Below are 25,872 nucleotides of genomic sequence, written 5' to 3' on the forward strand. Positions count from 1 at the left end.
GTGTTTTCATAAATCTTCAATTCTGTTGGTTCAGGAAGGACGGAAGGCCTTTGTGGTTTCAAGGCCTCAAGGCTTTAAGGTTTTATTGAATGCTACCTCTGACTTCTAAGAATGCATTACTTTGCACTTTTATTTTGGAATTTTAAGGCAAAAAACATGCATTAGAATGTTAAGGAATTCATGTTTTTTTTCTTTCAGATATGTAAATCAACATGTATAAATTGCTATTAGTCAATTAATGGGGAGATAATCGATAATCTAAATCGAATCGCTAGATTAATCGTTTAAAAAAATAATAATCATTTATCCCAGCCCTATTTGAAACCACCCTGGAACCATGGACCTATTAGAGAACAATTCAATTCAATTTTATTTATATAGCCCTTAATCACCATTACAGTCTCAAAGGGCTTTAACAGGCCAAATATTTGTGACACCCCCCTTTACCCATGCCCCCACACGGGCAAGAAAAAACTCCCTTGAATCAGCAAGGAAGAAATCTTGAGAAGAAACGCAGTGTAGGGGATCCCTTCTTCCAGGGATGGTCAGGAACAACAAGAACATGGTTTATTATCTGCCTAATAACATAGTTATTAAAGACAGTTTCACCAAAAGAAATGTGCTCTGTGTGGACGGGGCCTGAAAGACATGTTGGGCCGTGTTCACATCTAGTGTTTTTTTAAATCTGCCAGCGCTGGTTTTACATTATATTCCTATGGAGCAGACTGTTTCTGGAAAAAGTCGGGGCAGTTTTTTTTTAAACGCCTCTCCCAGCGTTTTTTTCTGCCATACGGAGCGTTGAAAAAAGTTCAACTTTCAGGAAGAAAGCGGTCGACGTCAGGCGTCTTTTTGGCAACTGACCAATCTCAAGCGGAACATTGACACTTCGTCACGAAGGAAACTCAACTGTCAAAACAAGAAACAATGGCAGACAAAAAAACGCTGCCAGCTTTCGGTGCTTTTAGGACAAAAAATGCTGCCAGCTTTTTTTTGGGTTGAATAAACGGTCAGCTCAACTTTTCCCAATTACAAAAAACGCTGGGAGATACACCTGCGGATGTGCATAGATGCAAGGCGGATTCACGAGTGTCACGTTTACTTTAGGTGGATGTTGGAGGTTTACTTTCTGGTGGATGTTGATGGATATTACACAGATGGATATTGCATAGATACATCTTACTATGAAACTATTTCTTCGAGTGTAACTCCCTCTACATCAGCAATCAGCTAGTTGGCGAACCTCAGCCATTTCAGCAAGCCTCAGAGTCCGACTCATTCCCTGCTATGGCTGCTAGAGCCACAGAGTAGAAGTAGGTTACCATGCCAGTTGCGTAGCTGATTGTTGAACACCAACATGGCGGCACCCGTAACATAAACAACAATATCACCGTACAATTTTATCCCTTTTAGCAAGTTCAGACAATTTTAGTTTTTGTACCAATGAGAAGGCAGACAATACATGTTATATAAACTAAACTTCAAATTTCAGTTCAGTTCATCTTTAAAATGTGTGGTGTTATTTTGGCGGGCTAAAGGGTACACAGGGAACAGAATTGCGCCATCTGCAACTTACTGCGTTGAGGTGATTACACATAGCCATTGCCCTTTCCATTTCCGTCATCCAATCAGAAACCTTCCACTCTAGTGCCATAGAGGACTCCATAGATGGACACAGTGTCGTTTGAAACCGTGGCCAAGCAGTTGGTATACAGTACATTGACTGCGTTTAAAAAGCGTTTATCTAGCCACTAGTCAAAGTGCATTTGTATTTTTTGCCTCACTTTTGCTCACACACTGACCGGTCGACCGTGTCCGATGAGAACCAGCTCATTGAGGACAGTTGGTCTTGCTAAAAAGGGCGGTCAAGCCATTTTCTCCTCTTCATTTACTATAGCATCCGATACCAATATGATTTGTCAAAAGGACTTCCTTCAACCGAATCTGCCGAAGACCATTTAGTAAGTGCATTGTAGTACGCAGACTAATTTATACTCAAAACACTAATAACGTCTGCACAAACATATTGGAACAACCAATTATAATAGTCGCAGGGTCAAAATGGAGCGATAAATAATTGTTTATTTGACTATAAAAATAAAAAAGCAGTAAAAAAAATAAAGTTATTTGGCCGCTGCCAAAATGAACCAAAATAAAGCACAACTCTCTGTACCAGTGCCCATCATCATTATCGCGCACATTTTTTACCAGCCGGAAATCCCAACTGGACCCCAATTTTCTTACTGGGCTTGAATTCTTATTGCGATTCTGTGCACAAACTTCTTTTGGAATGAAAGCCAAAGATTTGCTACGGTATTGTAATGTTGAGGACAAACCCTTTCCAAGGTGTCGCTTAAACCACTGTGAAATGCCCTCCAGTTACGTGTCCAACAGAGTCAGATAGGGGAACAGGTAAATGCATTGCAAGCTTCCGTCAATGTTCAGGCGTATAAGCAGGTAAAAAAACGTAACATCAGACCCTGACACTACTGCTTAAAATCTGAAACCTTGTGTTGACCTTACAGTAACTTATTTGGAAAGGGGGACTCATTACCAATGTAACAGGTGGAAACCTCCCAAAATTGATATTTTGTTCCTCACCAGTTGCCAAAAGTAAAGCATGATCTTTTATTTTGTCCCTCTCCGGTCGAAGTAAAGTCCCAGAGTTTGGGTCTTGTTTTTGGATGAGCCAGCATTCCACTCCTGGAATAACTAAAGCGTAAGAACCCAGTCTCTACCGCTGCAGAATCCACATCTGGCTTCATGTCGCTGAGTTGATCCTGCCATGTTCAATAATCACTCACTATTGTTGACTGAACGCTGATGCTAGTATCTAAAGATACCGGGTGTCGGATGCCGGGCGTCGGGTTTCAGGCTCGGAAGTCGCGCTCATCATTATTCACCGTGGCCAATCAGTGGCCAGCAGTGTGTTTAGGTCACACAAAAGTATCAGACGGAACAACGACGGAGGCCAGACTGAAAAAGTACCAGGTGCCTCATTTTGGCGATAGAAACACAAAAAAAAAGGAGGGCCGAGTAAAGGTGAGTGAGCCGTTACTGTCGGAGGAAAAGGGGCTTACGCGTCCTTGGGTACTAGGAAAGCCGCTATATAAACTCAAGTTATTAATATTACCTTTTGCAAGCAGTTGAAGTTAAACAAGCCACTAAGACCCTAACCAAACAAAGAAAAGGGAGTTGGTTTTTCAAATCACATTTCTCCCTGTTGACTCAGACCGGCAGCGAGTCACATCCAACTATCGCCAACCACCTTGAGGCCATCAGAAGGCTCCTTCACACAAACACCCGTCACGGTTGTTAGTTGGTTCAAAGTAAAAATGATTTAAAGGTTTCAAGGGGGCCAAGGCATTAGAGGAGTTTACCCGCTCTAAAGCCCTAATTAACGGACAAAGGTGTGAAGACACGGTGGTGGCTCCAATTTATTTATTTCTTTACACTGACAAAACAAACATTTATCCACCGCTGGAGCCTGTGTGTCGGGGATATTTTCAGACAGCAAGGCTTGTTAGCGCGATGCCTGTTAGAGCCGGATTCGCCTCTTCTCACCTCCCCCACCATACCATTGTTCTCGCCTCACTGGCCCTGTACTGAGTCGCTGCAGCTGCAATAACAAGGTGTAGTGTAAAAGAAGAGGAAAAAAGAGAAAATACTATGGTGTACGTTGAATGAGGTGGGCGGACCAGGTTGGTCCAGTGGTGGTGGGTGGGTGAGGCGGTCCAAGGGCTCAGAGTGAGTCTTTGAAGATCTGCCGTCAAGGTTTATAAATACACGGCGTGATGTATATCCGTCCACGGTAGCAAGAGTCACACCTTAACCCCCGGCAAGTTTGAGGAGTGATGGCAGTTACAACCCCCCACTGACAACGGAGGTCACCCTGTTGCTAGTTGCTAGGTTGCCAGGTGCTGTTGCACTCTCTGGTAGCCACATAAAACAATAAAAACCTTGCAAAAGCACATTCACATTGAGCAGAAGCTTTTATCCAAAGCGACACTTACAATGAGGACATAAGTGAGAAGAGAAAGAATATATCGCTGTCGGTACAGCAAGGACGTTAATAGAACCAGGTTCCAAGCACTGACAATCGTCAGGTCAACCCCATTCCCCCTCTACAACAAGAGCAGCTAGGATTAAATGCTACACGGTGCTTAGGCCCAATCCCATTTCTACCCCCTCCCCCTTGTTTTAAAGGGGTAAGGGGTAGCAATGGGATTGGGCCTTAGTACTATATTCAAGTGCGAGGGAAAGTACCTTCGTCAAAGTCTGCGTCGTCCTCGGTGTGCTGGGGGAAGGGGAAGCAGTTGGTGATCTCCAGGCGGTCCTCCACCACCAGGCCCAGTAGGACCCCCTGGACCACCTCGCTGCCCTGGCCCTCCTCCTGGTAGTGCTTGATGATCTTCAGGACCACCTGGGGGGGGGGGGGCAGAGGCAGGAGCACCGTCAGTCGGTAACCGAGGAGCGGGCTTATTACGGTTGGACTCTGGGGTTTAATAGGTTTGAGCGAAACCCATTCTTTATTTAAGAGCTGCATCCGGTGGTTTGGATGTTGGACCCAGACAGTAATGAGGTGCGGAGGAGAAAAGAGGTTGCGGTGACATGTGGTAGATTCTCATCACCATCAATAACTTCCTTTTCAGGTTATTGGCTGCCAACTTAGTTTCTGTGATACATTTTCGCCCTTTCTCCCCGCTCTCTGAAAGGCCGGCGCATTAGCTGCTCACTTTGCCCTGTACTTATTAGCCGTTTCTCAGGAACCTTTAGTCCATCTTGCAAATTCGTTTTTGTATCCTTGTTAAGACAATTTTCCCCATTGAATTGAACCCAAGTAAAAGCAAATGAACTAACCGCTACACAATGGGGGAACAATCAATGACCTATCCATTCTCATGAACACAATGTGCTAACCCATCTAAAGAATTGTACTCTCACAACAACGATTACATTTTGTCTTGTGCAAGTCAAAGTCCAGTACAAAACAAAACATTGATGGTACTTGGCTGAAAAACAAGAACGCACTTCGGTCATCTGCCGATTATCTTAAGTGCATCCTGGACATACTACATCAATGGAATCGATCGACTGGTTATGCATCCGATAAAGCACCCCATCCGCAACATTAAATGAACGAATGTTATGGGGATTAAATACATGATGGGCGGACCCTGACCCGCCAGACCTTTAGACCTCATAAAGCGTGAGGGTCCAATCGCTGAAGGACCGTGATTTAAGAGCACAGATAAATCAATGGACAGTGAAATGAAGAAAATACTATCACTCATGAAAAGCAACAACGTTTACGTTTTTTAAGAAGAATTGACCATACACAAAAATGGATGGATGTAGAATGCACTTATTATAATTTGTAGATCCCTCATGATAAATATGTTCCTTTCGCCGGCACGTGAGTTAAAGGATAGACCTTTGACTGTTATATTGAAGCAAAAGCAGCACTAAACCAGCCAGAGACACTACTTATTATTACCCTTGCTACGGTTTATATTACTGCAGATTTATTGAGATTTTATAGACTTACTGAATGTCCACACACACACACACACACACACACACACACGGCTTTTGAATGATTGCTAGCTATATTTAAGGTTGTGGTCAAAATTGGTTTTCCAGACAAAAGTTGCTGGTACGGTATATCTATAGACCACTCGGACCCAATACAACCAGGGAGGTGGTTAAGAACCAAGCGTTCGTTGAGGTGGTGGTGGGGGGGGATCGAGGACGAGGACCTCGTTATTTAACGAGGTAGAGCATTCAGAGACCCATTAGGATCGTCTTTACTGCCGAGCACCACTAGAACACAGCCCAATGAGATTGTGCTCGCAGAAATCAATGAGCACAGAGGGTGTGCTCTGGCTCATCCCAGCACCAGGCCTGCCTGACAACACTGTCCGCGACGGCACCGAACACAGTGCGTGTGCCCGTGCAGACAGAGGCACGCACACACGCGATACAATAGGTATAAATGCATGATATTCACACACACTTCTAAACGTTATCAAGAGTCTGCAAAAAATGGACGGACGCATTGAAATACATGAGCGAAGATCAGCACATCTTATAGACTATATGTATGAATATATAAAACACGCTGTTGAATAGAACCCCTGAAGGAGACAAGGCTGCAGTCTGAATGAACAGGAAGAGGGAAACGGAAGGGAGTGGAGGGGAAGGCATAGAGAGCATAAATCAAACTGATTTGGGTGTCGGCAGGTCACTGCCATGGGCATTAATAACACACACACATAGAGCACAGACACACGCACCCACACACATACAGCGGCAGCGTCCTACAAAAACACAGCACCCTGCCGTACCTGCGGCCAACTGAGCGCTGTCAAACATCTCACCCTTCATCACACAGACCATGGAACCACGAAACAACATGTACCATGCACACACACACACACACAAGCCTGACTGAACACATACACGCAAAACAAGAACAAACTAACACACACTAACAAAAAACACACACAAACAAACACGCACACACACACACAATGATTTATAACAGCGGCGGGCGAATCCCGTCACGCAACTGGAGGGAGCCGTGGGGGAACCGGGTGTTGTGGGAAGTCAGAAAAATGAAAATAAAATAAATGAATGGCATACGGGCGCTGTCCTCGCCCTGACCCAGAGGCTCGCGCCCCGTCTGAGTGCGTCAGAGGGGTGCAGATGGATGGCGAGTCTGGGTCGGAAGGGGGGGGGGGGGGGTCGCCCAGGTGCGACGGAGAGAGGGCCGCGGCGTGGGGGCGGAACATGTTCAGAGTCGAGGAGAGGGGGGGGAATGCGAGGGCTGTGCGAGATGGGAAAAAATGAATATCCCGATAAATTTTCTCCATTTCACGATATATATCTCGATATTTTGAAATCTCCTTTAAAGGACCCTGTGAAATCGCACTTTTACCCTTTGTTTTCACTACAATCCCTGCAGACTATATACCATTCTTGGTTAACTTCCCAGGTGGTTTCCATCAAAACATTTTATATTTTCATGTTAGTGATTAATCACAATTGAGTGGAAATAAGACTCAATTCAAACAAAGCACAAACTGCAAAAACAATCTTCAAAATTACAAGAGAGAGCAAGAGCGAGGCTTATAAACCTTATGGCTGAATCATCTAAACAAATTTTACACAAATAACTAATTTAGGCAGCATTTTCTTTATATGTAGGCCATTGCAATGAATTAAACTCAAATATTATAAACTAACTTTGATACAATGTGTTCGATATTTTTGAGCCCATTGAATTTATTTATTTCGGAATTGTAGGTGTGCTGCCCTCTACCCCCAGCGCCATGCCGGGGCCGACAGATAGATAACTCTGCATTCTCAGGGAATGCAGAATAATATGGGAACGGGTTGGGAGATGAGAGAGGGAGAAGTGGGAGTAATAATTTCCAACATGTGGGGACGGGGTGAGCATAGAAGGGCAGTAGGGGAGGGGAGGGGGGGGGTTGAACACAATGAAAAGCGATTGGAGAGAGGGGAGAAAGGTTGATGTACCGGAGGGTTAGACTGTCTGTAGGCACTCGAGCATAGCGCACACACACACAGACGCAGAGACAGACAGTCAGTCAAGACACACACACCTGCCTTCCATCGCCGACCACTCCATTCTCCCTCAATCAGCAAGGGTCAGGAAACTCAGGCATGATGCCCCGAGCAATCTAGGTGCTGGCAATCTGTTCATCACACACTTAAATACCGAACCAGCCATAGCAGAGGAGCGGGACCAAGAGGGGCTGGAGGAGGGAGCCCTGCCAGCCATCTGGCCTTAAACAACCGGCGAGGGGGCACACAAACACTTTAGTAATTCCCATCGGGAGTGGAGCCCATTGGCTTCTGGAGACGCGCGAGTCCGATTTAGAGATTACTGTAGATGGATGATATATACAGACGAGCACACCGCCTTTACAGTAAAGCGGTGCGGTACGAGCAGACACGCGTGTCCCTTATACATTTGTTTACTCTTTTGATTAAATTGCAGTTACGAGTAGCTGCAATACAAATCATTCGGTACACTACAGAACGTGGTGATGTTCCATGTTTGCCTTATCTGCATCCCCCCATTATAAATGTCAACCCACTACATATTTTTAATTTACTCTAAATGCCAGGTGTTCAGAATCAACCAGGGTCTGACATTAGCTTTAAATGTCTTTCCTTAAAAGTGCGTGCTGTCGACAATAACGTTCAGGATTTACGTTATTTTCTCTATTGTCAACTGCCGAGTCTGGGTAGCCATCGTTTCGAAATGTAATTTTTATGGCTTGGTGTTGGAAAATAATAGCTGATCTGGTGTGACAAGGTTAGTTAACTATACTCAACCAGGACCCCTATAGTGGCTACAAAGCACCTGTTATGAGGAGCAAAAGCACACACACACACTTATACTGAAATTTTCTCCTACACTCGCACATTATCGATCCCACTCAACAGCAGTTGGCCCAGTAAGCTCGCTTCGCGTGGAGAGCCCCTGAGATTGATAGGTGGACAGAAAATTGTAAATCAACAGGCTCAAAATTGAAGTGTGCAAAATCAATTGCCAGCCAAATCCCCTGCTGGTCATTTTTTAATTTCCAAGTCGTAAATCTATCTCTCTCCGACACAGGCCTGCGCAAAAGACGGAGCGAATGGCAACCCGAGATTAACATGACCGACGAATAATTTGAGGACAGAGGGAGAGTGATAAACGATCAGTGGGAGCAAGTGACTTAAAGGAAAACGTTGGGTTTGCTCAAACCCGTTTTCCAATTCTGTTGGGTCTACAGGACTAATGTGGACCACATTTTTTTTATATTATCCTTTCCGGAAGATTTCCTGTATGTGGTGATGTGTAATGGGAACACGAATCAATATTCCGGGAAATCTGTAAAGGCAATTTGCCAGTCCAGTACCTAGTCACATTTCTGGATCAAAGCTTGTATGGCTGTGTTGTGAATGTGAGCAGCAGTCACATCGCCAGGAGGGGCACGTACAGGGTCCGTCTGACGTAGGACACTTTCACATTGAGTGTGCAGACTCTGTGGAGGACATAGTTGAAACCGACTATTTTAAACACACAAGAGCTTTTTTTTTTTCACTACAGCCAATTTATTTTAAATATAAATAAAAATCCACAAGTGTTGCAGGACTGTCCCTTGACCCATCTATTGTGGCGCTTCTGTGCCATGTATGAAAGGGTGCACGACGGAAATCTTCCACAACATTGCTGTACGTGTGAATGGTGAACAACACTAATGGTGGCTGAAAGGTGAACCCAGTATTTAGCTAGGGAACTATGTGGAATGGGACGCGACTTTGTAGGAAGAATTTTTGTTGACTCTAAATGTCAGGTGTTGAGAATCGACCAGGGTCTGACATTAGCTTTAAATGTTTTTCCTTGAAAGTGTATTTTGTCAACAATATGACCAAACTTTTCTCTTCACTTGGTTGTTTGTTACCGTGTCCAACCAAGGCTCACCCAAGGAGAAGGATAATGAGAGTTGATTTGTTGCAGGAAGAGAACAGTGGAAACGAGAGTAGGAGCCGCAGGGGGAGAGTTAGTTTGTACAGAAGGTGTTGCTTTGCTATCCAAAAGATTTGGGTGAAGGAGAGTCGAGATTGTAACGACAATAGGGAAATTCCATGCAACCACAACATTTCGGAGCGAGACTTGGTTGAACAATCACAAACAGACCGGGATCAAGCAAAAGGGTTAGTGTCTGTGGCAAAAACAAGTGCTTTAGAGAAGGTACTTCCCCCCCCCCCTCCCCGGAGGATTACATTGCAGCCTGCTTTCACGGATTAAAGCTGCAGCTTTCTCCCTCGAAACGGCGACAATTTAAACATTTATTGTATTTATGCAAGACCCTTAGATCCCAAGTCATCCGACACTAGGGTCAAGGTTGAAAAATAAAATCTGGAAGTCTTCCTCTTATTTCTCAAAGAATGTTCTTGGACATTTCTGGTCTCAAAAGCCCACTGGGGGCCTCTGCTTTAAAGCACTTCATCACCACCACTGAGGGAGTCTGGGTGGATAGGGTCGGTCTCACTAGGAGACAGCCGGATGAACTGGAAAGCACCCCCCCCCCTCCACCAGGGAGAGGAGGACTGAATATGTGCCAGGCTGTGGCAAGGAATTGCCTAATTAATTTATATATATATATATATATAATCAAAAGCAGAAAAGATTATTTGTTGGTACGCTCCTGAGCAGGATTACCTGCTGGATCATATTAATGTCACTAATCACCATTTCTCCATTTGTTTTTAGGTTATATAACCATTCTGAAAATCAATACCCGGTCAAGGTACCGGGTTGACGATGTACACTGTTTAATTGTGCCATTGGTCACCCATGCGGCTCCGGCTCCTCCAATCACCGGCCAGATCAAGGCTTCGGAGGTCCATCGACGTGATCGACCACAGTAGCAGCCCAGCGGAGCGAACAACCAAAACCCAGGTCTCTAGCTGTAGCGCTCTGTTTGTATACGTCAGAGCTACGCTATTGAAACAACCTCTTATTGAGGTAGTTTCAATCCTGGGCCAAAATAGGGAACCTGCCCTGCTTGAGAACGCCCATTATTGCCATTAGAGAGTCGAGGTGGCAGGGCGGTTTGTGGGGCTTATTGGCAGGTCGTGAGCCACGATTTAGACAGGGTCATGATGCAACGGCCAGCAACTACAGGCCATTCACGCGGAGCCGCGACTCATTAAGTCAACCTGGAACTGCCCCGGCCTGCCTCTAAAATCAGCGGAACATTTCACCGGGGACTAAATGTTTGTTTTGGAGCGGGCTGAGGGTTCCGTTTTGTTAACATCATCAGTTGCAATAGCTGGCCTTGATTGGGAATGAGAGGGGCAGACGACCGTGGACCGGCTTTTAAAGCCCAATGATGAAATTATAAAATAAAAAGGTAGCCGAATTTCTAGAGCAGTAGCCTTGCCAGTCTGTTCGAGCTAATACAGAGAATTATTCGGTGTGTCCTATGGAGTCTGGGTGGAGGAGGGTGGGGAGTGCGTTACTTATCCAACAGTGAAGCAATGTTGCCCTCTGGTGGCCATATAGAGAACTACTGCGTTGGGTCAATCAGATTACCAAATGAACGATAAAGAACTTTGTGTCCATCAACTATCAACATGAGACACCTTTGATTTGGTCAACACTACAGTTAGATCTGACTAAATCTATTCGCACTTATGAAATTACCTTTTTTTTTTTTACTTAGTTATGCATATGTTAAAAAATAACTGGGAAAAGTAATCACTTACAGAATTCGATCAATCAAGGGTAACAACATACTTAATAGAGGCCATCTTTTTATTCTATTCATTTATATTATTTTCCATCCCAAGGGCGCGTGACAAAGTCCTTATTAGTACAATTATCGTAAAATGTACTCGGAAATAACTTGCATTTTAATGTTAGACGTTATATGACAATTTATCACGAAGCAGAAACATGTGGAGTGACTAAGCAATAGAAGCTCTTGCGTATAAAATCAAAAGAAAAGCTGAAAGCACAAGGGTTCAAGCTTTAATCTAATCACAGATAACACCTTCAGAGGTGCAGGGGGGGGTTACACATGACAGGTTCATCATCGTTTACACCCCAGGAGGGCCACATGCTCCTGTGGCGTCCGTCTCCGCTGATCAATTCATTACACACATGCTCGCTCGCAGGTATCCAGTGTCATGGAAACCCACCGCTGGATACAACAGTAATGGAGACATCGATTAATGGGGCACGTGTGCCACAGCATTGCTGCAGTGCTACGCATCAGGTTTAAAAGGCAAAGTGTCATCCAAGGCCAGGCGGCAGACACGGAGGCGGTACGGCTGGGCAAGCGATCAGCGCGGCTTCGGAACCGGATTCAATGTACCCCGTGTGCCCTGGGGCCCTTCTGTTCCGCCAAGGGGGTTTACATTTTAATCCCTCAGGGTAAATGTTATTATATTTACCGTTTATGTAAATTAGCTTAACTGAATTCACACAGGTCCTCGTCTTTATGTTCTGTTCTATATCCTCCTTGGCTGAATAAACCGGACTTTTAAACTTCTGTTGGCTTTAGTCAAATTCAATTCAAATAGGCTGGTTGTCATCTTTCAGCATTGGTCTAGCAAAATTATATACATTTGGCCTGATGGACATTAACTTAGGATAGTTATCCATCGTTTGATATAACCCAGTTGAGTTATGAATCACAAGTAAACAAAGTGCATTCCCATGCTTGTCAGACGCAGGTGGATCCAGCAGAAATAACCCAGTTGCGGAAAATAATGCAACGTCAGCAATTGCCGTTCAGGTTCCGAAGAGCTTCGTCACAGTACAACTCCATACTGGAGTCGTACTGCATCTGGTGGACATTGGCCTTGAGTCATCTGAAATTTAATACAAGAGGCATGGGCCTATTTGTTCACGTTAATTTGCAATGCCAGGATTAAAGAAAGTGGCCACTAGCTAAACTTTTGACATCGGGTAAAGTCAGGGTTAAACCCTCTATCCTTTCGAATTGTATGTTTCCAATTTTTCTAAAAAAAACTCTTTAAACCTATTGAAACAGACAAGACAGCATACTTATTTGTAACCTTAAAATGGGACTGCTGATACTTCACAAACAACGGTCGGAAATCATCTGTCAATGCAGATGTTTTTCATACACAACGGACCCTATTAAAGTCACAAGAAAATCTCCGTGAACCACAGGAAACGGTTTCAGCGAGTGTGGCCGTTCAATGGTTTCAACTGATGATAGATATATATATATATATATATATATATATATATATATATATATATATATATATATATATATATATATATATATAATAGCATCACTTTAAGCGAAAAGTTTTACCAGATCATTTTGACCAGGCCACTACACAGCAATGAACAAATAATAATGGTAGTGAGTTTTAATTATATTGATGAATTTAGTGAGCACTAAAATAATTCACTGTTGCACTTCTAGATCGCCCCCTTTTGTGACCAAACAACAGACAGTATAAAAATTACCCAACGGTGAATATCATAAGTTACTGAAGTCATCCCACTGAAAACAGTGAGTCATTAGATATTCAACCGAAAGTATATTATCATTAAGGATCTAGGGAAAATATCCATTTGGTTTCATTTTATTTGTACACCCAGATTTGAAATTCCAAATTCGCCCTAACACCGGCAGATTAACACCAACTAGAACTAGAAATTGTGGCTATGTGTATCTAATTGGCTTGGTCGACGTCTACATAATTGACGGGTTTTAATGGTGAAAGTGGTGACGTTAACTTATAGCCTCTGCCATAATGATAGTCCTGTCCCACACACATTTAAAAAGCTTATGGACCCACAGTGTCGCTCCGTTGTTTAGTATCCGCCATGATGAGGCTAACCCGATAGCATCTGGTAGCTTCCATCCTCACCTACACACACCACAACATACACAAATACATCAAAACCTCATATTATGTATACTTACAAGTCCTTCGATCTGGATTTGCTTGACGGGCGAATCCAGGGTGCCGGTAGAAGACACAACGGCGGTCGCCGCCGAGGTGGAGTCTTTACGTGAAGCCATGATCGGGGAGCTGAACCACGAGAAAAGGCGGAGCTGTGTGAAGGACGGAAACTTCCGCTATCAGTCCGTTAGCTTGGTCGTCCGTGTAGGGATATTTGTTTTAATTTATTCGTTCCAGATTATACATTTAGTGAATGTTGGGAGATGGATATTTTTTATAAAAAAGTAAAAATAAAAGATAAACCTGAATAGTTGGTTCAATAAGATAACTCAAATTATTTACAGGATTCGCCGTTATAGTTCCCACTTCTCAGATTCCTTATTCCAAAAGGATGTGATCCTTATAACTGGATCGGGTGGGCCCTCATGTCCCTTCACACGGTAATACTGACGTATTTGAAATGGTGCTGCATTCATGTTATTAATGTGTATATTACTCCCTTTAAAATTTTGAATGAGAAGCTTGCTGTTGGCTAGATCACCCCTATTCATTTTGGCAAGGTTACAAGGTTTCAATGACAGCGTGATACCTTCATCAAAACTCAGAAATAGTATCTCCATGGAAGACACTAGGGTTTCAAACGTACAAACTGCCAGCAATGAGTTTAAACACTCTGGTCTATTCAGATACATCCTGGCCCTCTTTATTAATCAAATCTGGGAGACTTTAAACCAGTCCTCTGTGGACTTACAGCCTAAACAAATCTTTTCACACATCTTTTTCACCCCTGAAAACCAGGTTCATACTTAAGTACAAGGCATTAAAAACAAATTATTTAAAACACGTTTATTTTAAATCTTTACAGATGTATCACAACTAGAAGTTACCCAGAGACTAAAAATGTGGGATACTGAACTTAACAAGTACATAGCTAGTAACATAATGCAAAAGTTGAATAAGCATAAATGCAGAAGTACAAAAAGAAACATGAAAAACAAAAATCCTGCCAGAATTATACAACTGAATTTCGATGCCCATTATAATTCGCCTACCCATATTTCAAGCTTATGATTATAATGAAGTTTTGAGGACAAGTGCAATGAGGGAGTTTAGAGTGATAGTCGATTTTATGAAAAAAGAGAAAACGACAGTACCTTTCCACCACATTTACAGTGTTCATTTAAATTCCTTTCAAACAAGGGGCACAGCCTCTAGGATCTGACACATTTCAGGAAGGCTTCATGTTTATGCACAAGTGGGACAAATTTGTGGAAACAGATTATGTGGGAACTATGTTTCGATGCGAAAAGTACACAGGGGTCGACTGAATGAAAAGGGGCATGTCATAAATATAGTGATAGACACTTACTCTCTTACACTCCCGTTTAAGAAACCAAACGAATACTGCATGATTCATTTTGTAGTAGTACTGTTTAATCCTTTTTAAAACTGTCCCTGACCCTAACCCCTCCCTTTCAAAAAAAAAAAGAACAAAATAAAAAATATAAGACAACAGTTCAGTGATTTAAAAATATCAAAACAAAATGTAATGTTGCAGGCAAAACGTCCATTCGGTTCTTTCAATGTTTAAATGAGGTGGAATCTTGCTCCGGCGCAGGCGACGATGTCGCTGTAGGGCTCCGTCTGGGTGATCTCGATGGCCTGCTGCTTCTTCAGCACCAGGAAGCTGTAGAACTTGGCTGCGGCCTGCTTCCTGTTGTTGCTCCGGCACAGCTCCAGCAGGCTGACCGAGTCGGCGCCGGTCTTTGCCATGACGCGCTGAAAGAACGAGGACGGAGAGACCGATCAGTGTCAATAGAGCGCCTCGATAGATCACTCAACTCGAAACCGTCTCCTCCCTTTTTATTGATGGCGGCAAAGAACAAGCGCCGTTGCATACAGGCAGCTCAAACACCTTCAATTTAAACTTTAGGAAAAGGTTGATATACATGGCATGAATAGGTTATCCACGTTATGTAGCAAAACAGATTTAACATTTAAATAAAGAATAAATGAAACCATGTCTTATTCCCAAGAAGGGACACAATAATTAGGGGTGTAAATCTCTGGCTTCATCACGATAAGATATTAAATCGATTCATTGGTCAACGATACTATATTTGCCGATGTCAAAAGTCTGCCGAGATACAATTTAGATTAGATTCAGGGGCATGAGACGATATCATATGTCCATTTACCACAGCCTCTTACATTCACATCAACTTAATTATAATTTCATCATTTTATTTCTTTGCTCTTCCGGATATTTAAACAAAAACAATACATTTTTAATACAAACTATGAAGTGCTACATTGCATTTAAGCGCAAAAGGATTTTTATGGCTTATATTAAAGAGCCTGTTATGATCTTTCATTTTGAACAAAGGCCATTCCCAACCTGTGTGGATCAGGGTTCACGCTAGACTTTTTCTTGGGCGGACAAATGTCCGACACTATTCCAGAATATCGGACATTTGGAATATCTTCCGGACGTTATTGAAAAAAAGTTGAAGTCTTTCAACCCCGGCCCAAGGCTCGATATGCGCATCAGCCTCGTCACCTTTTCCTCAGCTAGGCGGTTTCTGATAGATGTTTTAATCCTGTTTTGGAGAGAAAAGCCTCGTTCCGCAGGAACACTGGGATTGTACTGGCAATTTTGGCCAGCTTTGCCCAGTCGGGAAAGATTTGTGCGACTGTGCGTTCACACCAAACGCGACAGGATCCCATACAAAGTGAACGTATAGACGCGTATAGGGTGAATTTTCCACGAGAGAAAACCGGCGACAAGTTTTGATTTGTCGCGCCACACTTTCGCCGTGCACAGGCGAGCGCGTTCACGAGGAATTGTGCCGTGACAAATTCGCTCGAGTTGAAATATTTGAACTTTGACGAGAATTTCACGTGATGACAGCCAATCAGCGATCAATAGCATGGCCACTGAGTGACATATGTATGCATGTGCGGGTGCACTGCACGCGTTCATGAATGCATGTTCGTGTTTGCCTCCCTGCTGAGCTCGGCCAGGAACCGCTACTGGTTTTCATATGCTACTGATTAATCCATACATAAATGCAAACTTCTTTCTTTTTTTTCTCAGACATGTGGGCCATTTACATTTTATTATACCGGCCATGCGTGCGTGCAATCGGCCAATGTCCGGCTATAGCCGGCTAACGTGAACACTGGTGTTGATAGTTCTTCTAAACCGAAACATCCCTCGGAATCATTTTGGCTGTTAAGATAAACCGTGCGTGTTGCCAGATCAGACACATTTTCCTGCCCAATTTGACTCTTTTTAGTCACGTTAGGCTGGTAAAACGGGAAATCTGCACAATCTGGCAACACAAAACTAGACATCCTCGCTCTCACACATGCTGCTTGCCTTGTTTAACTGGTGAACGGATACGAGCATCATGCACACTTGACAGAAATAGTTTCAAACATCCGCCCAAGGAGATTGTCAAAATAAGAGCGCATTATACAGCGATATGCATTGATGTTTGGGTGATAAATCGATGCAGTGGATCGTTCGCCCATCAATCGATGTGTCGATCTACATTGATGGATCGTTACACCCCTAATAAAAATAGTGGTCCTCAAACAACATTTTCAGCATTAAAGTCTGCCGTTTTATAAACCAGTGAAAGTCTTTGCATCTGCAAAAAGTTGTGCCGCCTACCTGAATACCATGGAGCATCTGTTGGGTCCTCTTGTTCCATCTCTTCTCCTCCTGATCCTGATCTGTACCCTGGCCTTCCTCATCCTACAAACGGACAATACAAACTCAAAGTTAGCGCACACAATGCCGAGACCCATGACCTAACCAAGCAGCCTTAGGTTGGTTGGATACTGGAGCTGGCTAGTTGTTCTTCCTGACCTCCTCCTCCTCGTCACTGTCCTTCTTGTCCTTGTCCTTCTCGCTGATCAGGTCCAGCTCTGGGACCAGCTGGGTGAGGTTGAGGCTGGGCTCCTCAGGGGGAAGGTCCACCACGGACATGTCCAACCTCTGGGTCAGTGCCAGGCGGTCGGCTGCTGCTGCTGCTACTGCAACGGGCTCCAAGGGAGCGATCTGGTGGAGGACCCGTACAATCGTTAGCAACGAGTCCGTCGACATCGAGCCATTGTATCCGAAGTAGAAAGATGGAGGAATCCGCAAGAGCGCTCCCTCCAATCAATTTTTTGAAAATTGATGATTTCAGCATTTACCCAAAATCTACACTTTGTTATTATTTTTTAAACCGGAGTAAACAGGTAGTGGCCTCGGTAATCGGTACTCACAGGGAGGGCGGCCTCCTTGTCGGCTGCCTTGCGCTTGACCCCCCGGGGGGTGGCGGGAGGGGGCATGACGGTCTCGTCCAGGGTGGTCCGGCTGCCCTCGATCGCCGAGGCTCCGAGAATACTGGGCTCCTCCGTGATAGTCTGGTCTGAACGGAGCCAAGACAGTCATTGAAAGGATTACGTTTTCTTCTGAGCTTTGCCTTCCATCCTTCTTCCAGGAGAGGCAGACCTCTAACTAGTACAACACAGACCTAACGCCTTCCAAGTAGACGTGGTGATGAATCACAGCAGGAGCCAACTGGGACGATGCCCACTCTTTCCTTGTTTCCATATTACAACCAATCCTTGATTGATTACTTCATTGGTTGCAAACATGCAAGGGCGTTCATGTTATCCACTTGTTTGAGTATCTGTTTAAGGCCGAGTGTGAACTTGCGTAAAAAAATCACTTGAAGGCCAGCAGCATGTTAATGCAAGATCACTGAGCAACACACTCCGACAAGGACAGTTAAATTACATACAAGGATCTACTGTGAATGTCATTTGGAAACCATGGTTTCAAGTCTAGAATGGGAACGAGCAGCTCTGCACAGATCAGATAATCATCGCAGAGTACCCATCCGTTCCCACAGCGCCCATGTCGGAAATCAAACACATTTCAGGACAGATGCCTCGTTAGGGACATGATCACACAAACACGTCAAGTTTAGCGAGAGGGCTTACCGATGACATCTCTGTGCTGACTCATGATGTCCTCACGTGGCACCTCAGGGTTCTCCAGCTCCTTAAGGAACTCATCGAGACTGTCGGCCTCGCCGCCCTTCCTCCTCTTCCTCAGCTCGTCTGGCACCAGGGGTGTCAAGCAGCGCGTGAACATCTGGGAGGAGAGGCAGACAGAAGGGATTCAATTGTTTAAGTGCCACTACGACGTTGGTCTGAATGCAGAGTGTGCGCGGTACTAAAGGAAACGTTTCAAGGGCACACGTGCCCTACCATACGCTGAGGGAAACGTGCTGTGCTGAATTAATCATCCGTGAAGACTGTGCCTCCTGCAGTCCTCAAGAGTTGTGCATGTGCAAATATGATAACTTAAAAAACAACAACACTGCACCCGTTTCATGTAAAGAATGTCCTACTAGCCTCTGTAACATTTACATCAGTAGCATATCAATGTTATATCCACAACACTTCAGAACAGTCTTTTCCCCAACACATGCATATGGCCACCAGAATAACCTTATGGCCCCTCACCAATCTGAATTCAAGGAGGGCCACTCCACTGAGAAGGCCCTCCTTGCCATTGAAGATCAACTTCACACAGCTTCCGAACAGCGTCCCTCCCCCCACTCTCTTCGAAGGACCTTTCAGTAGCGTTAGACACAGAACTATCAGATCCTCCAAGAACTTGGAATCTCAGGCTCTGCACTCGCCTTGCTCAACCCTACCTCCCAGATCGCTCTTGAAGGGCGACCTGGAAAAAGTCTGGTGGTCTCACTGCTGGGGTCCCTCTGGGTTCTGTTCTTGGTCCCAGCCTCTTCCCTCGCTACACCAAGTCACCTGGTTCTGCATTTACCTAAATGGCTTTACCTCCCATAGTTATGAAGACAACAAAACTAAAGTCTGAAACCCAGGCAGTGCCCGAATCTTTGTGTGTCGGGGCGACATAGCTCTCATTCACACACACCACCAGAACCTTAATCTAGACAAGACTAGGATGCTCTTTCTTCCAGGGATGGCTTCTCCCACCCACAACCTCTCCAGCAATACAGAGGTTTATTTATAACAATCCTCTTCTTATCTTGACCCGAGCGGCAGATCACCCGGCTCTCACCTTAAGCAGCCTTGGGTTCCAGAGGGGCTGTGCCGGGAGGGAGAAGAGCTTCTCCACACCACCGGTCTCCTTCCACATCATCAGCTTCTTGGTGGGCGGGGCCAGGTCCAGGGTGGTGACGATGTCAGAGTAGTCAGACAGCTGGGCGCGGATGGTCTTGCTGTCCAGCTCCTTGACGCTGTCCACAATCAGCTTCCTCTTGCGCTTCGCCTTGGTCTCTTTCACTATGGGTTGAGAAAAAAATGAAATAATTCAAAACGTACTTATATGACACACACAGTGAAAGACATTTGCAGTGTTGCACGAACACATGTTTTTTGTTTTTCCCCGCTTCAGCTGGGTACCAGGTGATAACTTGGAGACCCCTTCTGTGTGCAGTCAGGTCGCGAGAGGTTCTCACCAGTAATGTCGATGGGCTCCAGAGCGAAGGCCTCCTCCTCGTTGGGTACCAGGGTGGTCTGCTCTGTCTGATCGGCCATGGCTGGCAGGGGCTCTACGGGTCCTGAGTCAGGGCTGTCTGGCCCCGCTACACACACAATCAAATTCAAAGAACAAAAAACATTTGATTAGACATGCGGAACACACTTTGTTATCATTCTCAAAACCATTTCAATTCAAACTGTGGTTCATTAGATTTAAAAGTAATTGAATACCAATGCACCAAACTGTCACTTCCCATTCAAATATAAAGGACAAAACGTGTCCCACAACAATGACGTGAGGGAGCTCTACTGACGTGACTGGAGGTTGTCAAAGTCGTCCTCGTCGTCTCCGTGGTCCGGGGGCATCAGGACGCTCTCAGTGATGGCCGGAGGGTCGTCGAAGATACCGCCACCATCCTCGTTACTCAGCAGTTTGTCCACTGGGGTAGTAAAAAAATAAATAAAATTAAAAAGCTTGTCAGAGCTGATTTCGTAAAGATGCCTTTTAAATACTAGAAGATCTCGATGTGGAAGTATTGGACATTTTCCCTCTTTAATTCAGTACCCGTGAAAACCCAAAGCCCCATCCTTTTTTATTTTATTTTTTTGAAAGGTTGCATTTGTGTTTTTTCAATTTATGTGGGGACAGCTCCACCATTACATTCTTTGTGGGGAAACAGATACGTTTTCAGAGAATTAAGTGGTTACTTACTTTCTATTTATGATGTGGTATAAAAATGTAATAATCTCTGCATACTCAACACAATGTTCGACTTGGCACGACAACACCAGTACCCTCACCCAACATGCCGCCGTCACTGTTGCCCATCGGGTTGTCGCCAAAGTCGTCGTACTCCATAGGGTTCGACTTCTCGGGGAGGACGGCGGGACCGGGCTCCGACTCCAGGAGCAGGTTGGACTCTGTGGGGCCGTGCATGATGTCCTCCTCGAACGCACTGGCGTCGCGCATCATCTCGCGGTCGTCCATACCAAAGTCCGCTGGAAATGGGTTAAGATAAGAAGGTGTGCGGAGAGACAAGTGATGCAGCAGCAAACTCAAAACATCAGATTGCCTAAAGAAAATGGAAAGTCTGAGCAGTGTAATAACACATCCCATGCAACCATCTATACATATATATTCTCTGGCTGGGCATTTTAGGTCCTATTCAGGTCTCATGTAGGTGGGGAACACATATGGGTGTTTGCAGTGCTGTCCTGGTCTTACCAAAGTCATTGTCCTGCATTAGGCTGAGGTTGCCTACATCTTCCCTCATTGTAATCTCCTCAACTCTGCTCTGGTTCAGGGTAAACTGCTGGGCCACGTCGATGTCACTGGAACACAAGAGCATAGACTTGTTCATATAGCATATGTACACTTCTGACAGGAATGACCACACTTGGTGCTGAAATTGGACACACACACACGATGATAAGCAGACTCACTCTAGGTCAGGCAGGGGTTGGTCGAAGTCATGGAACTCCTCGGGGAGGGTGATGGCGTTGTAGGCAGCCTCTCTGTTCTCCTCGGGCAGATCCACCACACCTGAAAGAACACAAGAACAAGAAGAACCCGTCAGCATACTGGGTGGGCTAGGCAAGGATTTTACTGCAGGTGACATGATGGATTTTATTCTTGTTAGACCAATTTACAATAGAAAAGCTTCTTATAATATAAACTATATCGTAAATATTGTTCAGTAAAAGTATCATTGTGGCTTGTTGTTGTTGTCATCATGTTTTTGACCTGAAGTCAAAGTTGGAAATAATCCAATCCTCTTTGCTTTTTTGCACGTCTAGACAATATACCGACTTCGGATATCGACTTCAGCCCATGCCTCACCTGGTCTGAAAGCCATTTTGATCTTGATGAAAGCCTCGTTACAGTCAGCCAGCAGGTACTTGGCCTTCCTGTGGTAGATCCTCACCACGCCCAGAAGAAGGTGACCCGATGTCCGCAGAGCCATCTTCACCTGCAAATAGGGGGGGGGATTTCTTTAGTTCGATGGTTCCTTCACAATAGAGGTCCACTTTCAACCGAGTTTTAACTCCAACTGCCTCAACCACTCGTCAGCACAGAATAAACTAACTTCCAGCAAAACAACCAACAATGAGCAGCACTAACCGCAACCAAAAATGAACGCCTTCGTTGATAGCACTTGGAGGCACAGATTTATATTTGGTAGGACAAGCAATAGCATCAAGAAAAGAAAATGGCAAGGAAAATAAGCATAAATAGTTCATAAAGAAGCAAAATTGAATTGAATAAGGCAATATAAACATAATAACAGTAGCATCACAAACCACTTGTTTTTCTTTCCAAACCATGATGAGTCTATTCAACAACCCTATGAGTTGATGAGTTGGAATGATTAAGAGCTATTACCATTATGTTTGTGAGTCGTGCAGCACCGGCAGGCGAGTGTTTACCTTGGGACAGATGATGCTCTCCACGCTACTCTCCAGGTTGCATTCAAACACGTGGGCCTTGGTCAGCTTCTTGTCCCAGTGGGCCGCCAGCCAGATCTTGGCTAGCGGCCCACGTTTACTCAGGACAAAGTGGGCGTAGAACATTGCCCCGGTTCACGTCTCACACGCTCACTCGCACTGGGGGAGGTCTGTAAGGGGTGGAACAGTCGCAACAATGTGGAAATCAGTCTATGGTTGTGGAACTGGCAATCATAACATCAACAACACAATACACCAAATCAATCCTGAGCAAGTTCCATGATGTCTTCCTCCAAATTACTTTGAGCTACAATTTTGCAGAGGCTTTCCATTTCGTTTGGTTTGGTGAATGATCATCATAGCATTTAATGTGATGATACATTATTGAACTGTAAGTACTGTACTACTGATGTGGTAGTTGTAATGACCATGTGTGGGAGTAGTTTTTCAAACTCAAAGCACTTTGTACAGACAAACAAATACATGTTTATAGGAAAATGATTCAAATCCGATGATATGATGATTAAAGATGAAAGTAGATTCAAAGAGCGATGAAGACTAGTCAACAAGTTGGAGGGTGATGGTTTTGATCATAATAACTGATCGACTGGTCAGGGCCCCATGCACGTCATTCAATTTGATACCACATCAGCCGGCTACAGATAATAGTCAACAAACTAGTGTACAACTTGAAAAACACATGCAGGAAAACAAAAAGTGCTCTCCAAAAGATCATCTAAAACACGGAAGGGGATGAGATTGTACAAAGTCTGTATAACGTTACAGTAGTTTTCATTGGAAGCCTTGATGAGTTGATACGAGCAACACAGAGACTACACTCAGATGGTCTGCAAACGCGGTCGCTGGGATTCAAACCGGCCATTAATATAGTTTCCCAGCACGTTCCAATAAGTAGTGAATCTACAAGGTAACAAGTAACATCAGGGACACCCCGATGCTAAAGAAAACACAACTGCAACACAAGAGTTCCGCCTTTTCTACGCCACGAACAATAATAGATCAATAACAAAAGTCTCCGACCCGCCGCACACATTATTACATTATTATACGTTGGTAGTTTCGGTTGTTTGCGAGATCCACACCGCCTCGGACGCGCGTGCTTATATTTAAGAGATACAAAAAAACGCGCCATTGACTGAATCCCGACCCAGAAAATAGTCGGCGCCATGTACGACCGAAACGATGGCCACAAGTGATTCATTGCGTCGCAAAAAACTGAAGAGTTTAGCTAGTTATTAACATCCCCGAGGTTTACCTGAGCGGGGGTAGTTTCTGAAATGCTAGAAAGGACGACCACGGTTAGTATAACGCAAAACGAGCCCACATGAGCGGGGAACAAGGCGCGCTTCTGACTACTTTTTCCTCTAGCTGCGTTAGCTGTTGGCTAACGGCTTCAAGTAGCTGAAAGGCCGCGATGGACAAACCGACAGTGTGCATGCTCGTTCGCTTGTTTTGCTACATCGCTTCTAATAAGTACGTGTTTCCACGGTGAAAATTCTTACCTGTGCTACCCCCTTGACGGCGAAATAAAAAATATATTATGTAATTTCTCCCAGCGAATTCTCCCCTGTTGTACTCATTAAAAGAGCCAAGATGGCGCCAGTTGCCTTCCTCCCGCTCAGTGGCGTCCTTTTAAATCAGCAGGATGTTTACACTCAAACATGGCGGAGGAGGAGTCCCACATAAGCTCTACAACGCTGTGTAGTCTGCATAGGGGGCGATAGAGCACACTTTGGATGGTTAATAGGAAGCACCAATTCGGGGGGGGGGATTTTGGGGAACATTATGTACATGTGTTTTGATTTGATGAAGAATAAACGATTACACACTCGTTGCTTTTATGATTGACGTTACGGTGTTTGCAGACGCGTGGCCAACACCGATATGAAGAGTAAGAAAAATAGAAATATAGTATATGCGAGTTTTTATCATAAAACTTACCAATGGAAATATGGGCTCCTTAATTAAAAGGCTTCCTGCATGTAAACCATCGTGCAGCAGTTGTTTTAAAACGGAAATGGAGAAAGCATGCTGATTGAATGGTCTCGAAACTAATTTTGACTGAATTTGCCTCGCATGTATATATGTACAAGACAAGTAGACGTATAAAAGTAAAAGTAGTGACGCTACTAATAACCATCCCAAAAAGACACTGAACATCTCAATGCATGCCTCTATCAAAGTTCACTACACAGACAGGGGTCTTGATTTCAGAGTAGTGTAGCCTATGAAATAGCCTAGGATAAATAATTAATGTTAAGAATTAATGTCTGTTATATGTGATGATCCAGATTGCAGATCGCCGCATGATGCCATCATGGGTAGATATAGACAGCCGCAGAGAATCCTCCCAAACTAATTCATAACTGAGTGCTAAGAGCGCCTGCCATGGTTTCGCATGGGATTGGATATCTTGCCTTTGCCCAGTATCATAAGTTACAAATAATAACCATCTGGTCATACGCTATCCAAGAGCAACATTATATCCATATTTACAAACAGATGTGGAAAATGTAATTGCTGCACCATGCAGCAGCTGTAGGCACATCCAGGCCTACAGAATGACAATAAAGGTTTGTAGTGTCCGATTAATTGGATTCTTCTCATGCTACAAACATGTTTTTGGTTAAAAGTGCAATGAGTCAGGGAACTAAATGAGGTTTGGGAAAAACCCAGACCAACCTCGCGCTGCTGTAAGCGATTACAATCATGTGAATTTACATATTCAGCCAACTTGTGATACTTTGTCTTAAAAATATGATTTATTTATAGACACCAAGTACGCCTGATGCCTTTAGGACTACATCTATTCAGTGATTGATTCTTGATCTTCTTACCAGCGTTTCCTAGTCAGGGTCAGGGGTTTGGACATCAGTGTAGCTGCTGTAGGCGCGTAGACAGAGAGACGTCTAGAGATGCCATCGCCAGATAACCGACTCATTCCTTCAAGTTCACAGTGGTTGATAATTTAAGGGTCAATAACAAGCCTTGCGTTTGGGAGGTGGGTGGAAACACGTGCATAATAGAGACGATTGCTGAATTAATTTCCATAATAAGAAGGTGGTTGAATATGTCAGTCTAAAAATGGCAAGCAGTTTAGAAGCAAAGGCTTCCTGAGAAAGGCATACAACACCGAAGAGATATAGTGTGAACAGGACTATCAAACAAGACTAATTTGACTGAATTAAAATGTTCCCCTCTTGGCATTGTCATGTTGGCCATCCTAACCAAGGATGGATATTACGACTGCAGTCACTTTGTTGGTCTTAGTTTATCTAATAACGACTCCAACAGATTTATGAAAACAGTGATTAGTTGCTTATAAATGAATATCATTGAACATGTTAAAAATGTTGTTGGCTGACTATACGGTAAAAACAGAAAAAACAAAGACAGGTG

General features: G+C 44.2%; 2 protein-coding genes across 3 annotated transcripts in view; both read right to left on the bottom strand.

The window, feature by feature from the left end:
- The window catches only part of LOC115553628 (eukaryotic translation initiation factor 3 subunit H), a 51,791-nt gene extending 38,127 nt beyond the window's left edge, over nt 1-13,664 (bottom strand). Inside the window, exons 1-2 of the mRNA XM_030370059.1 lie at nt 13,497-13,664; nt 4,264-4,420 (exon numbers count right to left, since the gene is read on the bottom strand). Of these exons, the coding sequence (XP_030225919.1) occupies nt 4,264-4,420; nt 13,497-13,595 (256 nt within the window). The 5' untranslated portion in view covers nt 13,596-13,664. The remainder of the gene's footprint in view (nt 1-4,263; nt 4,421-13,496) is intronic.
- A 643-nt stretch (nt 13,665-14,307) lies between these two features.
- LOC115553624 (double-strand-break repair protein rad21 homolog A) lies at nt 14,308-24,133 on the bottom strand. 2 transcript variants are annotated; one of them, XM_030370055.1, is made up of 14 exons: nt 23,976-24,133; nt 22,435-22,622; nt 21,848-21,977; nt 21,451-21,550; nt 21,233-21,339; nt 20,809-21,006; nt 20,322-20,447; nt 19,986-20,111; nt 19,586-19,809; nt 18,478-18,631; nt 17,755-17,900; nt 17,354-17,545; nt 17,156-17,239; nt 14,308-15,255 (listed from the first exon to the last, which is right to left on the bottom strand). In XM_030370055.1, the coding sequence occupies exons 2-14, from the start codon at nt 22,576-22,578 to the stop codon at nt 15,064-15,066; spliced, it is 1,923 nt and encodes a 640-aa protein (XP_030225915.1). In that variant the 5' UTR covers nt 22,579-22,622; nt 23,976-24,133; the 3' UTR covers nt 14,308-15,063. The 2 variants fall into 2 exon arrangements, with proteins under 2 accessions (XP_030225915.1, XP_030225916.1); XM_030370056.1 differs by lacking the exon at nt 23,976-24,133 and adding an exon at nt 23,729-23,752.
- Nucleotides 24,134-25,872: the final 1,739 nt, after the last annotated feature.

The sequence above is a fragment of the Gadus morhua genome, chromosome 11, assembly GCF_902167405.1.
Source record: "Gadus morhua chromosome 11, gadMor3.0, whole genome shotgun sequence".
NCBI lineage: Eukaryota > Metazoa > Chordata > Actinopteri > Gadiformes > Gadidae > Gadus > Gadus morhua.